The sequence below is a fragment of the Babylonia areolata genome, chromosome 8, assembly GCF_041734735.1.
Source record: "Babylonia areolata isolate BAREFJ2019XMU chromosome 8, ASM4173473v1, whole genome shotgun sequence".
Taxonomy (NCBI): Eukaryota; Metazoa; Mollusca; class Gastropoda; order Neogastropoda; family Buccinidae; genus Babylonia; species Babylonia areolata.
The window spans coordinates 8005192-8024118 of NC_134883.1; the positions used below are offsets into that span (position 1 = coordinate 8005192).

Sequence of the window (18927 nt, forward strand, 5' to 3'; positions counted from 1 at the left end):
CCCCACCCCCCAACACCCCCGTTCACACCTGGATGGAGTAAGGAAAATCAGAGTTGGTTGTTTTTTTTTAACGCCTGTTTCTTAATGCAGTCGAACCCTGATCACTGGTGGACACTGGATCAGAAATCCAAACACCTTCCTGATTCTGCTACGCTTTACCCTAACCCCCACCCCCCCCTCACCCCTTCCTCCTCTCACATCCTAACAGATCATGATCATGAATTTGCATCAGAGAAGAAAATTGACTTTCGGTCACCGTTTATGGCACTCTGTCTGTGGTGTTGTAGGAATTTTCCTATCACAAAATTATTTAATTCATGTGCAGTTGTCATGATTGGATGGTTTGTTTATTTTCCTTTCAGAAAAGTATAGGACAAGGTTATATATACTTTCTTTGGCTTGTTTACAAGCAAGAATTTTTTTCTTAATCATAACCCTTCATGACCAGAACATCCTGTGGCAAATAGTTGTCACTGAGCATGAGATAGATAGGCTTGGCACTGAAAAGTTTAAAGAACAAATATGTAGCACAGGGAGCTTCTGTATGATGACAAGATCAATTGTTACAAAGAAGACTTGTCTCCCTTTGCACTTCTTGGGCCGACATACCCAGATGATTATGATTACAGTGTATGCCTGATGATGACAATGACGATAATGACAACAATGTTGTAGTTAGTGACAGTGATGACAATGATCATGACAACAGTGATGTTGATGACGATGTTTCAGGTATTAACGGTGATGATGATGATGATGACGACAATGACGTTGACAACAATGTTGCCGTTAGAGACAATTATGACAATGATGATAATGACATCAATGTTGCAGTTAGTGATAGTGATGATATTGACAATGTTGTGGTTAGTGACATTGATGATAATGTTGATAGCGATGATGCAGATAGTGACAGTGATTATAATAATAATAATGACGACAATGTTGCGGTGAGTGACAATGATGATAACACTGTTGCTGTTAGCGAAAGTTACGATAATGAGGACGATGATAATGCTGCTATTAGAGACAATGATGAAAATGATGATGACAGCAGAGTCACAGTTAGTGACAGTGATGGTGATGATGATGACGACGACGGTGTTTCAGAGGCAAGGACGTGCTGCAGAAGCCAGAGCTGAACAAGATCCTGGCCAAGCGGAAGGACACCCAGAAGCGGAAGGAGTGGGAGGAGATGCAGGCCAACAAGCGCACCAGTCTGGAGCTGAGGCTGGAGGAGCAGGCCAACAGGCTGAAGGAGAAAGAGGTGACTGTGGCAACCACGCCCACGCCATCGCACATGCACGCACACATAGACGCATGTATCCGCATGCACACACACATGCATGCATGCGCATGCACGCATTGTTTGGAAGATTTTGTCAAAAATTGCTGCCAAAAATGCCATAGCATATAGGAGTGATTCGGTCTCTTGTTCTGTATCTGTTTATTATTATTCTGTTTTGCTTTTTGTGTGTGGCACATGTATGTAACTTTGCATGCGTGTCTTATAAACTTTGTTACGGTTTAATTGACATTAAAATTGATTCTGATTCTGACTCCTGCATGCTTGCACACACACACACACACACACACACACACACACACACACACACACACACAGACACACACACAGACACACACACAGACCACACAGACACACTCACACACACACACACACACACACACAGACACACACACAGACCACACACACACACACACACACACACACTCACACACACACACACACACACACACACACACCCCGTGCAACACACACACACACCCCGTGCAACACACACACACACACACACACACACACACCCCGTGCACCACACACACACACACACACACACACACACACACACACACACACACACACACACCCCGTGCAACACATACACACACCCACACCCCCCGTGCAACACACACACACACACACACACACACACACACAGACACACACACACACACACACACACACACACACACACACACACACACACACCCCGTGCAACACACACACACACACACACACACACACACACACACACACACACACACACACACACACACACACACACACAGAGAAAGCAAACTTCCTTTGTTTCCCCTTCCCTGTTTCCCTTTCCCATAGCAGCCTGAATTCCAGAGGATGTTCATTTGTTTGGAATTCGCTGCTGGAGGCCACAATTAAGGTTGGCAGGAAGGAAATGCCTTTTTTATGCTGAGTTAGCATCTGTGTGTCTGTCTGAAGAGGAATAATGGCACTGAAAATGTCAAAGCATTTGACAGTGGAAAATATGAGCTGGCCCAGTGTGGTGAGTGAGCTGTGAATTGAGCAAACCTGACACCGTATTGGCTGAGATTTGGTCTTGCAAATGGGAGCAGCATTTGAATCATTACCAGCACTCCAGAAAGCTTAGACAAATCGTTTTTTTTTCAGAACTCATTGGAGCAGTTGTTATTTTCGTTCATTTGAAAGATAACTACCACCACCCCCCACCTACCCCACCCCACCCCACCCCACATACACACACAAATGGTTTACATGTCTATATTTGAGCAGGCACTTTCCTGTCAGTTTTAATCATAGAATAAAAAGGACATAACTGGTCAGTGCACATGACTGCTGGGTTGTTTCTGCTCTTGATTAGCAACTATTATTTAAAGTCCACTAAACCAGATAAGCTGCCGTTTCTTTTGTCATGCTGTTTTACTATGCGTTATTTAATCTAACTAATAGCATGTGTGTATCTCAGTCCATTGAAATTTCATTCGCTGTCATGTGGGCTGCTGGTTAGCAGTTAGAACTGATGCAGGGGAATAAGGTCTTTTTAGCATAATCTTGAATGCCCTGCTAACATTATTTTAGTTTCTCTTGGACTGGTTTTAAGAACTGGCAGGTATTCAGCCCTGAAATGGCCCCATTATGGTCAGTTGGGTTAGAAGCAGCATGGTTTGACTTGCTGTCATAACTTGCAGCTGTCCACAAATTCCAGGCCTCAAAATTCAAGAGAGGTAATCCAGTTTTGCTTCTGGTCATGTCAAGTCCAAATCTGGAGCCAGAATTGCTTCAGTCTGAATATTTACTCATCAAGCAGCTGAACTGCGGAGAGAAAAATAATGCTGATAAGGTATTTGTATTGGTTAGCTTGGAACAGAATAGTTAATTCAGCCATGAAGTAAATCTTCAACTTTCCATCCACATGTTACACGTGGGGCTGTTACCTGTCAGGACTTGATACTGTAACATTTGTGTGAGGCTGCAGTTTTGCCATGTCCTATGTGCTATCACATTGCAAAAGGCCGCAGATTGTGTGATGTTTTATTTTGTGACAAACCAGAAGATACAGATCATGCCTGGTGTGTGTGTGTGTATGAAGAAGCTCAGCTGCAGGTATTGGCTGTGTTACTGTTTGTGACATTTCATGAAGGTTGCAATTTATGCCAGAATCACTTTCTGTAGCATTTTGTAAAGGCTACAGCATGTTTGTGTGTGTGTGTGTGTGTGTGTGTGTGTGTGTGGTCATTACTGTGACATTTTCTAAAGCAGCTGCACAGACAACAAATTTATGAGATAGAATTTCAGGTTCCTTTTTGATAGTTGGGCCATTAGTACTGTAAAGCAATACACACATGTAATCACCGGCATTATCATGGACCAAAACTAGAAACTTACAGTTAAGTGCAGCAAAAGGGGGGCTGCCTATCCATTAATGCAGACAGTTAATTTCAGAATTATTTAATAAACTTGCAAAGTAAATGAATACAGTGAACTAGATGATGAACAGTAGCTACGTAAACCAACAAGCTTTACATCTGGCAGCATACTGTACATGCATTTCCGTTCACCACCCTTCCTCCCTCTCTCACCGTTCTTTCCATCCCTGCGTCGTTCAGTGAACCTCGTTCACCAGTCTCTGTATCAGTGGCCTAGTGGTAAAGCACCCCCGTAGGGTGCAAGAGAATCTGAGCGCACAGGATCGAATCCCACACTTGGCAGCATATTCTCCCCTTCTGCTAGACCGTGAGTGGTGGTCTGGACACTAATCATTCGGACAAGACGATAAACTGAGGTCCCATATGTAGCATGCACTAAGAGCATGTAAAAGAACCCATGGCAACAAAAGGGTTGTCCCTGACAACATTCTGTAGAAAAACCCACTTTGGTAGGAAAACAGATACACTAGCAAGTAGAAAAAAAAAAAGAAAAGGGTGGTGCAGCACTGAAGTGGTGCACTCTCGGCGTGGAGAGCAGCCCTGTTTCACACAGAAAAACCTGTTGTGACAAACAGTGATACAAATAGATACAATAGAATACAATACAATAGTGATCATAATGGAATGCATTACAATACAATGATTGTCACAATATGATACAGTGATTATCACAGTACAATACTGTACAACAGTTATCGCAGTGCTATGCGTTAGAATACAGTGTTGTCACAGTACAATAATTATCACAACACAATAATTCTCACAATACAATACGGTACAAATTTATCGCAGTGCAATGCATTACAATACAATGTTGTCTCAGTACAATAATTCTCACAATACAATAATTCTCACAATACAATACAGTACAATACAGTATATTACATTATGATGTCACAATACAATCATCATCACAATACAATGCAGTACAACAGTTATCACAGTGTGATACATTACTATTCAATAATTATCACAATACAATACAATAATTCTCACAATACAATACAGTATAATATAGTACAATACAATACAACAATTATCACAATACAACAATTATCACAATACAATACAGTAATTTTCACAATACAACAGTAATTATCACAATACAATTATTATCGCAATACAATACAATAATTATTACAATACCGTAATTATCACGATACAATACAACAGTAATTATCACTATGCAATGATCATCACAATACAGTACAATAATTATCACAATACACTATCTTCTGCTGTTTCAGGAAACGGACAAGATGAAGACCATCAGCGAGGATGAGAAGCAGCCGGAATTTGTGCAGATGCATCGACGAATCACCCACAAGACCCCCACCTCCCCCCCTACATGACAGGCTGTCCGTGTGTCCTCAAGTGTGTTCGCTGCCTGCGTGCGTGTGTGTGCTGTCGTCACCCCCCTTCACCCAAACAACTGTCACAAACATTGTGTACCAGCAGGACAGTACATGCTGCTTTTCTACTGACAAGTGACGCATTGTGTAAGGGTAGGGTGAAAAAAGACAAACAACAAAGAAGAAGAAAGAAGGAAAGAAACAACAATAAACCAGACTTCCAGGATTGCAAAAAAAAAAAAGTTCTTGAGTATTTATTTGTTGAAAGAAAAAAGTTGGGGAAGAAAGGGAAAACTTTGGTTTTTGTGTAAGTGAATCATGTGTGTGTAGAATCAGTGACATTGCAAAACAATCATTTAGGATGTTACAGGCATTTAGTCAAGTCAAAAGCCTTTCTTTCAACCCCTCACCCCCACAACTCCCATCCCCACTCCCCTTTCTCTCAGTCCCCTTTCGTTTTTGTTTTTTTTTTTACCATTATTTTCACATGAAGAGAGTAGACAGAAGTGTGGTATGAGTAGCATGCAAGCCGTCACATTTGCTTTTATGCTCCATCATCTGTTTTCACACCCATTATGGGCTGGTCATGTGCAAGCCTGTGTGTGCACACGACAGTGAAAGACTTCATGTACAGAAGACAACCTGTTGGCAAGCTCCTCAGCAGATTCTTGCAACAGCCTGAACATGAACGATTGCTGTCTTGCTGTTTTTACACCTTCTGCTTTCTCCGACAAGTCAGGAGTCATTTTATGGTGTTCTTTTCTCCCCCTCCCCCCTCCTCCACCCCCCACCGCTCCCCGCCCCCCTCCCACCTTTTATTCATCCCTTGCCTCCTGCCTTTGCTCCACCCTAACCAGTTTAACAGGGAGTGTGCTGAACTTCAGTAAGTCATCAGAAGGCTTTGCTTTTCCAGATATATTGTTTTTACAGTGCAAAGCCACAGTACTGTCGCAATGTGAACAAAGCTTGAAGCCTAATGAAGGAGTGGATTATGGCTTGTTAAGGTTGACTGGCTTTGTTTTGAGGTCAGTTACTGTTAGAATTGAGCAGGCATTTAGAATTTGTCCTCAGAGAAATCTGCTACAACAAAGACTATATTGGGTGTGGGGAGTTCTTAATGGCTGAAACTTGAAATTGATGCGAAGGACATTTACAGCAGGTAAAACCTTAGGAAGACCCCTTGAATTTTTTGTGTTGAAGAAAAGTCTGTTATGATTTCTTTATTTAGGCTAAATGGTTTCAGCATTGTTCCTGGGGGAATTGGTGAGTTTTTGACTTGAGGTTCAGTGATTGAATCATAAAGAAGACAGGCACTGGATTGGTGCATTTGACTCGTGTATTGAAACGCCCTTTTGTAATCTGTTTCCATGAGAATTGCTATCATCGTTGGGATGTGTATTTATTCAAAGAATGTATTATTTGAATGTAACGTTCTGTGATGTCTTAGATTGTGTATAATTCCAGACTTATAATTAATATATACACAGCATGCATAATACCATTCAGAATGTCGGAGAGACATAAGCCTGGGCCAGGCTGCTTTAATTCAGTGCTGACAGTCAACTTCATCTGCTTGTTCAAGGAAAGAGTCCCTGTGCAGCTGAGGACAAAACTTGGTGATGATTGAGAAGTGGAAAGAACCACAGGTGGATCTGGAATCACGGCTTAATCACACTTTCTGTACCATGACCCAGTGGTGCAAACTCCGGTAGTCGTCTGATTCCTATCCTGTGAAAAAAATATTGCTCTGCTGGAGTTGAAAAATTGAAAGTTGCTGTGGTTAGCAACCTCCCTAAATATATCACTTCCCGTCTGTACATGAATGCAGTTCCCTCTTTTTCCGGCTTCATAAGTGGACAGAAACTCACGGAAACACTGGTTTTACATCATGCTTGCTCAGTGTGTAGACCAAGGGTTGGAAGTCGGCAAAACTTGAATCTTTTGATGGGACCAGTTCATGCAGGTTGGAAATCTGAGGAACCACTTTAATGCCAAACTTGATGATTTTTGGTATAAACTTGTGGGAATAAAAATATTGATGATGTCCTTTGGAATTGCATGTGAACCATGAAGGTTTTGCGTCTCGATTTAACCTTTTCTTAACATCATTTTGTTGCTGGATCTGTATACACATGTGCATTTAACAGCACTGTCATAAATGGAGAGGGTCCTGAAATTTCCCTGTATTTCGTCCACGTCCTTGGTTTCATTCAGTCAATGTCCATAACTCATATCTTGTACCAGATTCTCTACAAGTTCAGAGTTGGGATTCTGTTCCCAAGATGCATTTGAACCCAACTGGCTTCCAGCAATGATGAGCTGGGTGTATGATCCAGGATACTTTTTGGCAACATGTAATGTGTGTTTTTTTGTAACTATGATATGTTTGAAGATATTGTAAAGTAGTGTGTGTGTGCGAGTGTTTTGCTGTGTTCAACATAATATCATCTTCAGGGATTAAGTATTCACTGCACTGTCACTTCCCCGCCCCCCTCCAGTCCAGCTCCAGTCTCACTGTGGACTGTTCACGATCAGTTCAGCACTTGGGATGCAGTTATATTCTTTCTTCAGTACACCGTTTTGTCGTTTGTTTTGTCAGTGATACTGGTTTTGGTGTTGTCGTTGGTTCTTTTCCTCCCAGATATCACCATGTTATGATCTGTTCAGGAATTGTGTTGGTTGTAGTCTCTGTGTGTGTGTGTAAATATTGGCCGCTGGTTTTGATCACTTATTGAACCCATGTATGCCAGCCACCCTTGTGCATCTTAAATCTTTACTTCGCAATACTGCTGCTTTTGTGGGTTTGTAGAGATGAGTTTACCGCAGAAATGAAGTTTCATCCAGTTGATGCTCACATTCTTCACGTCCCATCTTTTCTCTATCGGCTTGGAGTTTGTTCATGGCAGAATGTTTCATCAGCAGTCTATAGGCAGGATATTTATCAGTAAAAAGATGAGCATCTATGCAAATAGGTAGTTTTAAACCCTCACATTTTGGCCTTCAAAGAAATGCACACTAAAATACCTGAAGATGGCAGGCTTGGTGGTGGTGGGGGGTGGGTGGTGGTGGGGGGGATTGTAAGCTTTAAGCAACCCCTTCCAGTATAGGTTGTTGTTTTTTTGTCTTCTTTTTTTCCCCTTCTTATTTGAAGTGCTTTGCAAAACATTTAATCTGCTTTCACTTTGTCTCATTGTTGGCCATTGCAGTTCATGTGGTGTACTGTCTTGATGACTGCTAACCAGCTGTGGGAAAGCTAAAAGCACACTGGTCATTCTGGGCTCTCCTTCCTTGTATATCTGTATCTTAATATCCTACCCACAGCACTGGTGGATCTTTAACCATTTCAGTGCCAAGCCAAGTTTATGCTCAGTGACAATTTGCCAAGGATCTTCATGGTAATATTTCTTAAGGTTTTTTTAAAATTCTAGCATGCAAAGTGCTCAAAGAAAATTTATTGTAACCTGTATTTATCTCACAGGAAAATAAACACGCAGTTCCATTATGACAGTTTCACTTGAATTTGTTGATCTTAAGTTCGGAAAATTCCGATAATGACACAGATGGAAATTTCAATAGTTGGTCACTTTCGGCACACCAGAAGAGCACGAAAATTTCCATCACAAGCACTCAGTAAGTTAAAGAAGGTTGGAAAAAAAAAGTTTATACAGCTGTCTTGTATTGTTTATCGTCATCAACATTCAAGTTTTCTGTCAGCATCCTGCACCTCCTTCCCTGCCTTTACTCCATTCCCTCCACCCCCTACCCCACAACTCCCACCCTGTTGAAAGGACATCACTGGCTGTGACCACTTGCACAGATGACCACAGCTGAGGGGGAGGTGGGGGGCGGGTGAGCTGCTCTACGTCAGGTGGATGTTAATGTTGAACCTTCTCCTTACTGCTCTCAAGTGGGCACAGCAAAACTTGTGTGTTGGTTTGGTGGGGGAGAAAGGGAGGGGGTGTGGGGGTTCTGGTGGAACAAGTGAAGGTAATGCCACAGACACAGTATGTAACACTGATAGCAACAACAACAAAAAACACAAAAAAACCAAAACAAACAAACAGAAAGGGGGAGAAAGTTAATTGAGATCATATTTTTCTATGTATCCATATCAATCCTGAATCAAACTTTAGTCTTGCATGTTGAATAATTGGGTTTTGTGTTCTCAGTGATTGTGGTATGATTGCTGCATTTTGAAGTGGGGGGTGGGTAAATCAAAATTCTCCTATAGTTGATCCCTGTGAGTCCAGAAAAGTTTTGAGGCTGTTCTCTTCTTGGATTGGTATCACCTCAAATTTTGCCAGCAGTGCTTTATAGCAAGAACACAGTACTTTGATGGAAGGGGGGAGTTGGGGGCTTGGAAATTATCTTGTGAATCTTTGAATGATTTTGTGACTTTTCCTTGTTTAACCAACGTCTTCCTGCCTTTAACCTGTAGCAATTTAACTTTGGAGGGTGAATGTTTGTCTTTCTCTTTCGATCAGCAAATAAAAAATGGCCTTTGGTTGCTCAGAAAATGACAAAGGTGCATGGCCTTTATTGAATTGGAGTTGATGGATATGACAGATGGATTACTGTGGAATTTAAAACAAGGGGACATATTGCATTCTTCACTATTAGCTGCTCTGAAATGTTTTTGTGAAGTGTAGAATAGACACTTTGCACCTACACAGACGTGCATACACATGTGCGTGTGTGTGTGCGTGGGCGCGCGCGTGCGCACGCGCACACACACACACACACACACACACACACTGCTCACACTTGCCCACACTCATACTTGTAGTCACAGAGAAATTTCATATATTAGAAAAATGCACATGTCTGCTGGAAACAAGAATTATTATTTTGCATTGCTATGAATGACCATGATACATGAAAGTTTTTAACCTTTGTTGTCATGATAATTGTTCCCCCGTTGCCTCCATTTACATTTCATATCAAGGACTCCTTACCTTTTTTTTTTTTTTTTTTTTTTTTTTTTACAGACCCAACTGAAGCCTTATTTCTCAAAGTGTCACCTATCCTGGTTCATTGATGTATCCTCAGTGTGATTGAAATGTGTTGTATATACAATGAGTATGAAAACACACCTACCTTGTGTGTTTATCTGCTCTCATTTTCCTGTTCAGTGTTGGTTGTAGAATGATGCAGGGACTCGGCTGTTGGTGGAAGTGTTATGAATCGAGGGGATGTATGTGGGAGTGAAGGGGAGTTAACAGTAAATTGAGTGAGACAACAAACACTGCTCTTGGTTTACCATGTGAATGGCAGACATCTGTGCACAGCAGTTACTGATCTTGTTTGTGTACTTCTCCCACCACTTAAAAAAACAAAACAACAAAAAAAAAACCAACACTTTTGAAACTGGAGCTTTTTCAAGTGTGCTTCTGGTTAACAGTCCTACAGCCCTATAAGGTCATCAGGGCAATGAATTCATATCCATTGTGTCTAGGGCTTGGCATAGGAAGGCTGGGGCCCAGTCCTCTCATTCCACCATTTTAACCTTCCCCCACTTTTGTCAGGTACCCATTCACACCTGGGTGGAGTGAGGAAAATGTGCCTTTCCCAAAGACACACACACCATGATAAAACAGGGTCTGGATCTCTGATCACTGGTGAAATTGGATGAGAAGTCCAACGCCTAACCGATCCCGCCACGGTGGCTTCTTGAACTTTTGGCCCTTTCCAAAACCAGTATTTGGCTTCAAATTGACATGTTCCTTGCTTGCTCAACATTGTAAAAGTTTCCTCCCCCAAAATCCTTGTCATTGTGTTTTAGCCTTTGAAATACTGGACATATCCACAAAAGTGGTTGAAACCTTGTACACAATGTTCTGTTCTTCCACCTGTTCTCCTTGCAACTAGTTTCAGGCATGTTGTATTGAATTGGAAGGCCTTTAACAAAACCCCTCCCTCCCCCTCCCTGGATGTGGAATGTGGATTTGTTGTCATTTCATTCAGTTCAGAAAGAAGAATAAAGTTGTTTCGTGTTAAGTGCAATCATATTCTGACAGCTAGATTCTCTGTGATAGCAGCTTTAGTATATAAAAGTGTGCATCTGGTTTATCTAGCTGTGACTTCCCCTTTTTTTTTTCTTCTTTTTGTTGTTGAGATATGGTGAAATATTTGCAAGGAAGCAAGGGAAGATCAGTGTACAAGGGCTTTCAGATTGGTTGGTTTGTTGGGTTTTTTGTCTTGTGTGTGTCTTGTTTTGTTCGATTAATGGAGGCATGGGGCGACATTGTGGAAAGTCTTGTTACAGATGTCATTTGTTTGTGTACAGATTGTAATTCTTAGTTAAGGTAGAAATTTTAAGTTCATTCTCACACATAGCACATAAAAAATGAATAAAACGTGCACTGGAAATTTAATACTAGTTTTGAACAAGCATTGTTAAAAAACTCTGTGTTCGTTCTAAATGACCATTAACATTACTTGCATCTTAACTAAATGTCGCAACATACAAAGAAAGAGGAAATGAACTGCCAAAATGAGGGGAACTCTAACATCATTACAAGGGAGCTAATTCACTTCCCAAGAACACCTTGCATTGAATTGTGTTCAGAGCTGGTGAGTGGTTTGTATTTTTCACTTTAGCACAATCAGACAAATGAGAGCAAAGACATGGAACAAACAGTGTTCCTCTGCTTTGACAGCATTCCAAGCACATTCTGTATCTCTTTCTGAAAGAGTGGAGTGGTGGCTGTGTGGTTATGCATCTGATAGATACCAGGTGTCCTCAGGTCAGAGTTCCATATTAACCAGGATTCATACTCCTCCCTCCACTAGACTGTTTCTGGTGATCTTGGTGCTTGTTATTCAGATGAGAAGTAAATCTGAGTCCCATATGCAGCATGTGCATATTGCATGTAAAAGAGCCCAGAGCAACAAAAGGTTTGTCCATGGCAAGAAACAAATGGTGGTGCTGCACCATGGCATTGCGCTCTCCCTGGTGAGAGGGAGAGCAGCCTGAATTTCACACAGAGAAATCTGTTCCAACAAAAAGTAACCCTCACCTCACCAGTGCCTGGTGCCCTGTCTGGGACACTGTCTGCCAACACATGGTCTCCAGCGGTCCTGTGCCAGATGCTCCAGCTGTACCCAGGTGTGGCCTGTCCGCTTCATGTCTGCGTCCAGGTCATGGTGACATGTGGGAGGTGGACTAAAAAAAATCTTGGTAAAAGTCGACTTACGTGGGATAAAAGAGGCGACGTATCGAGCCACAAGCTCTTCTTCAGGCAAATGAAATGAGTGAGTGACAGACAGAAAGGTACAGACAGAGAGGGAGAGAGTAAAGTTCAGGAAAGGAAAGTGATGGGTAGTCACAGGAAAGGACGCAAAAAACAAAGCAGGGTGAGTAGAACTGTCAGTGGGAATGTACGAGGGAAAGAAAGGGTTCTGAAAGGGAAGGGTGAGGGAAGGTGGGCAGGGGGTGAGAGGGCAGGAGTGAGGGAAGGGGGTGGAAGAGACTGTTAGTGTTAGGGACATATGAACAAGAAAGTAAAATAATAAGTGGGGAAAAAAAAAAATACATATATATATATACACATGGTGCCATGTATTTCTTGGTCGGCCGCTTTTCCTATTCCCCTATGGGTTCCATGCGAGGGCTTGCCTTCTGACACTGGATGCAGGCTTGCAGAGCATGTCTCTGGTCACCTCCAGTGTCTTTGGAGAATCTTTTCTACTACAGGCTGCCGTCTTGTTCATTCTCACCGTTCTTCATTAATGATTCTGGTAAGCAAATCACAAAAATCCTTCTGAGGTAGGTGTTGATGAAAGTCTGGATTTTTCTTCGTGGCAATGACAGTGGTTCTCCAGGCTTCCGCTCCATACAGCAGGAGAGGCTTCATTATAGTGTTGAAGATTCGGATCTTGAATGATCTCAGGATTTTCACACATTCTCCAGCTGATGGTAAGCCCCCCTTGCTGATGCAGGTTCTGTTATCAGCATCTGTTCCACCCTGCTTGTCAGTGATGTTGACAAGGTACATGAAATTCTCCACCTCTTTTAGCGCCTCACCTTACAGCTTGTTGGTTGATGTTTTATGTTTGCGTTTATTTAGCAGTATTTTTTTTCTTTTTTTTTTGACAGAGTGTTTGCCAACCTTCCTCATTCTGCATTGCATTTGAGCTTGAGACAAGAAAGGTGGAACTGTGGCAAAAAGTAATATGAAACAGTACTAATGAAACAGTAGATTTTCTGTCATTAGATGATTTCATCTCAGTTTTTCCATTACTGACAAAGAATGGTGTTTCATCATGCATTTGCGGATAGTGGAAGGCTTGTTACAACTCAAGTCTGATATTGTCACACAGTTTTAAAAAGATTAAGATTGTTTTGATCCAATATCAGATCACAATAAAAGAATCATAAATGCTTTCAATTAGTGTCAAAATGAACAGGACAATTTTCAAAGGCTTGATCATAATCTTTTACCGAAGATTGTACTTCTGTTGATGTGTTGTTTAGTTGTTTTTTTCTTTTTCTTTTTTTTATGTATTCATATTTCTTTATTGTTGCTTATTCTCACTTGTTCATTCAAGCAATATCCGATTTGCATATTCTGGCTTTCGTTGTTTCTCAAAAGATGACTCAAGACTTCAGTGAGACATAAATTGAAAAGCAAAAGTTCTCTAAATGCAAATCTGGGGTATTAATATTTGAAGAATTCATGCATTGCAGTAATTTGAGCAAAAATGTTCAGTAGATGTAAAGTCGAAGTTGTTCAGGGAAAGAAATTAATTCACTTGTAAGCGGTTTGAAAAAAAAAAGAGAAGAAAGTGTATTATTATCTGTTTGGAAAAAATGTTCAGTACAACCCATCCAAAAAAAAGGAGAAAAGAGGAAAGAAGAAAAAAGTTCAGTGGAATATGATTGTTGGTACAGTTGTGTAGGTCGAACATGTTTGTGCAGAACTGTGTTCCCCAGATCGGTGGGACCTCAGAGTGACGGTTCGTGTGTAAAACATGAATGTGTTCAATTGTTATGTGTATGTCAAACTGTGTCGTAATATATGAATGTGTTCGTTTGTAATGTGTATGTCAAACTGTAACAATAATTGAAACAAATGTCTACATTTGTCATGTGTACGTCAAACTAGTAATGCACAAATGTGTACATTTGTCATGTGTACGTCAAACGGCATTTGAATACGCAGATGTGTACATTTGTCATTTCTACTTTGAAATTGTGTAGTTATATACATATGTGTACATTTGTCATGTGTACGTCAGACTGTGAAGAAATGTGTGAATGTTTACATTTACTATCTGTGGTCACATGTCTGTGGTTAGGTGTCTATCAGTTGTTCATGTTGATCTTCAGAATAACGTCAATTCACTATAAGTGATTTTAGACGGAAAGGAGTAAAGTAGTGGATAAAGGAAAGGGAGTGCATGTGAATATTAGTGTAAAAAAGTGTTCATGTTATGTATCAGAGGAAAGGTATATTATTATAAGACAAGAGAGGCAAGGCCTTCAAGACTCACTTGTGATACACTTTTAAAAAAAAATCCAAGCTTTTTATGTATTGAGTATAATTTCAAAATGTAATGTTTAAGATGAGAAAGATAATTTTAAAGCAAATTAAGTCCCCTAGCATTAATTACAGAGTAATTTCCCTTTTTTACTATCTGCACCATAACGTTTGCAAAATAAATAAAACTTCCATGCTTAGCAAAAGAAGTTCCTGTTTAAACAAAAAATGATAATAATGACTGCTCAGAATATCAGATCAAAGTGCCAAGTTTAGAGAATACAAAAAATATAAATATAACAGTAAATGCAGTTTGCATATAATTAGGCTTCATTTTTTAAATTTTTTTGTGCCCATCCCAGAGGTGCAATATTGTTTTAAACAAGATGACTGGAAAGAACTGAATTTTTCCTATTTTTATGCCTAATTTGGTGTCAACTGACAAGTATTTGCAGAGAAAATGTCAATGTTAAAGTTTACCACGGACACACAGACACATACACACACACACACAGACAACCGAACACGGGGTTAAAACATAGACTCACTTTGTTTACACAAGTGAGTCAAAAAAGTCTAAAGAGATTGTGGTGTGCATTGAATGAGGTGTCATGAGTTGTTCATGTCTCTAGGCCTTGCAGTCCTCTTTGTCTGTCCCCTCAAATCCTGTATGGCTAGCCTGTGTGTATTTCGTCTGATGATTTCATCAGCATGAAAATCCATATTTCTTTGAAGGTTCAAGTAAACTGTTTTTCAAACTACCCCTGCCCCCCCTTTTTTTCATGTAGGTTGTATGCACTCTCATACAAAGTGCAGCTTTATAGAAACTTTTTTTTTTTTAATCAACAAATACAACAGTGCATCTGTGAGTCTGTCCTCGTTTGTTGTTTGTTTTTTGCCCTTGTTGCGGTAATCACATGCACCACAAAATCACTTAATTGTCAAATGTCTGTATGCAGAATATATTCTGAATATTACGGGCACAGACAGTAATTCATAGAAGAATATTGTGCCTGCTAGTGATGAACTGTGGCTGATATTCAGCATTATTATTCCAATCTGTGCTGCAGTTTTGACAGACATACAAGACTTCTATGTTTGTTCACTTAGGGGAGGTTATTCATGACTTTTCCCCCCCCGTTGCTTTCACACCCAGTGGGATTATTTTCTAATTGATTATGATTATTCACCCATGTATATTATATTTCGTGTTACATTTAGTAATGAATGACTCTTTTTTTGTTTTTATCCATGTCCTCATCTCAATCATGTTCCTTCATGCCAAACCCCCTTTGGGCTTGGTTACCTCCCCTAATATTGCCAAATTGGTACACAGGCATGAGTATTATCATAGCTGTGTGGAGTGTTGGCATTTCAGTCAGAAAGGATATCTCCCTAAGTGTATTCTTTTCAAATTAACATGCATATACACTGGAAGATATTGCAGGTTAATGTGATGTTTGCATTCTCAAAACATTTGATCCTTCATGTAAAAACACAAGTATTGAAAGAAATGTAGTTTCTCTGTGTATCATTCTCAGGGGTTTGAGGATATGAGCACATGCCTAACACTTTCATTCTTCAGCTTCAACAAGGCAAAGGATTTTTTTTATGCATTTGCTTTCACATCCTGATCCAATGTATTTATTGAAGACTAATAAGTGCCAGGTTTGATGCATTTCACTTCATTCCATGCTTAATAATTGTCAAATTTTATTATGGTGTACTGAATGTTAATAAATAATTTCAATAACACTGATCATGTGTTTTGTGATGAAACTTTTTGACTTGTTCCAAGAAACAGATGTTACAAGAGGATTTACAGATGATTAGCAGTCGCAACACCATGACTGTCCAAAGCCAACTGTTTGCCGATGACACACAATTTCAGGCTGGACAATGGTCACGACTCGCTCAACAGCACTGCGCGAGCGGTGATCCTCGCTTGCAGGCAGCCTATCGCGAAGTTTTCCCTTGTTATACAATGCTCGGTAGAAGAGAGAGTATTGCAAATACCCATATGTGTAAGCCATTGCACTATGGTGCAGAAATTATATAATTTTATGTTGTTACACTTTAAAATTTTTCAGTAACATGACTCATGCGCACCTGTCCAGATCCACAACACCATTAACAATATTCAAGAATGCATCACTGACATCAAGCATTGGATGACAGCAAATAAACTCAAACAAAATGATGACAAGACTGAAGTCCTGATTCACTCACAGAACAAACCATTTCATGACTCTGCTCCCACCTCTATGTCTGTTGGTAACATAAACATACAGTTCCCCTCTTCTGCAAGAAACCTAGGGGTAACTTTTTCTGACACTCTGTTCATGGAAAAACATGTCTCCAACATATGTTGCTCTGCTTACCACGAACTCAGCAAACATCAGTAGCATTCGCCATCTTACTTCCAATGCCACCAAAACTGTAGTTTGTTCTCTTGTTCTGTCTAAATTTGATCACTGTAACTCCTTACTCTCTGCTGTTCCAAGTACTTCCTTGACAAACTTCAAGCATGTCTGATTAAAAGTCAGAAAGCATGAACATGTACAGCCATTCCTTCAACAACTTCACTGGCTGCCGATCTCTGCATGGATACAACACAAAACATCCACTATTTGCTTCAACTCTCTTCCTACTTTCCTGTCTATCTTTCTGATCTCCTTCATCTCTATACCCCTGCCAGACAACAGAACATCTACTGTACCTCAGACCAAAACAAAGACCTATTGCAACCAATCTTTCTCTCACTTTGCGACAACTGTTTGGAACCAGCTTCCACTCACAACTCGTCACTGTAACCCTCACAGTTCGAAACTGCCAAGTCACACCTGTTCAGACAGTCATACAATGTCGTATGAAATGAGATGTGCGTGTGTTTGTGCACACACTTGTGTCTGTGTATTGCGTGCGTGCAGGTAGGTAGGTGTGTGTGTATGTAATTGAGGGTGTGGGTGTACGTGTTTAGAGTATGTGCATGTGTAGTTTTTATTCAGAGTGTGCGCATGTGTGTGTGTGTTCTAATGTATAAAAATGTATGAGAAATTCTGAACACGAAGTGTTTTATGATGTAATGTTGTAGTTTGTTTAATCAGTTGTTCATCTGTGTGTGCTTTGTTGTTGTTGATTGTGTGTGCTAGTGTATGTGGGGATGGGGATGGAGGTGTGTTTTTATAACGCATACATTCAAATTTTCAGGTTAATTTCATGTACGTCATATACATGTTTTAACTAGAAATGTTTGATATGTATTGTTTTATCATGTAATGTTGTAGTTTGTCATTTGTGTGCGCGTGTGTGTACGTGCGCACGCGTGCGTGCTTATGTATGTGTGGGGTGTGAGAGAACATTTGTTTCCTCTATGTATAATGTTTCCTCGAGGAAATGTTCAGCAGGAACTGTTTTATCATGTTATGTCACAGTTTGCTTGCTTTGATTACTGAACTGTGTTTGTGCGTGTATGTGCGCATAGGTGCGTGTATATGTATCATTGCACGAGTAGTGTGTGTATGTACATGTGTTTGTCGGTGCATGCGCGTGTCCGTACGTGTGTGTGTACAAGCATGTATGTGTGTGCATTTTGTTTGTATGTATATGCATGCATGCTTGTGTGCGTCTCATTTGTCTACATTGTTATCGTTTCATTTTTTCTTTTCATATCCGATACATTTCTAGATTTAGTCAATGACAAGATCTCTATTAATTGCTCTTACCAATGTTTCCAATCATTTGCATATGTTTGTGTATGATGTTTGAGTGAATGTTTTTAGTGCTATTGAAAAGCGCATAGAGCTTCAAGAATATGTGCATAGCAAGATGTCTCAATAAATAAAATAAAATGACAGTGACTTACAAGGCTTCAGACACCATCAGAAGACTGAATATTATTTGAATTAGTTATGTTGATTACATAGGTCCACCCAAGTGGCTTCTTAGCAAAATCATGCAAACAGAAATACTGGGACCACACAAACGTCGGAGCTTTGAGAAATGGGAATATTCAATTGGAAGCATATGTAACCCCCTAACTCCAATAAGTCTAGAGGTACCCATACATGGTGGAAGAACTCTGGACCCTGAATCCACCCTGACCAGACTTTTGTTGCCATTCTAGAATTTTTTCTTTGATTCAGTTTGGCAGCGTTTGGTATGGGAGTTATTTCAGTCTGGTCTGGAAAAAGTGAAAATGAGGTCATCTGCAGGAGCCCTGTAATGAAAAAGGACATCCCTTGTTGGGCAGATTTCCCTTCCAGTGCAGACCAGTTTCATCATTTACGCCTTCAGACAGGTATTTTTGTACCAAGACAGAGGCAAGTTACGCTCGAGTCATGTCATTTAATTAAATCACACACCTAAGC

The 18927-nt window shown here is 40.4% G+C and overlaps 1 protein-coding gene across 7 annotated transcripts in view; it reads left to right on the forward strand.

Annotated features, from left to right (window-relative positions):
• LOC143284506 (uncharacterized) overlaps positions 1–18883 on the forward strand; it is a 118254-nt gene extending 99371 nt beyond the window's left edge. For all 7 annotated transcript variants that reach the window (XM_076591205.1, XM_076591207.1, XM_076591208.1 and 4 more), the window contains 2 exons: positions 1111–1267; positions 4971–18883. In XM_076591205.1, coding sequence (XP_076447320.1) covers positions 1111–1267; positions 4971–5075 — 262 coding nt within the window. In that variant the 3' untranslated portion in view covers positions 5076–18883. The remainder of the gene's footprint in view (positions 1–1110; positions 1268–4970) is intronic.
• Positions 18884–18927: the final 44 nt, after the last annotated feature.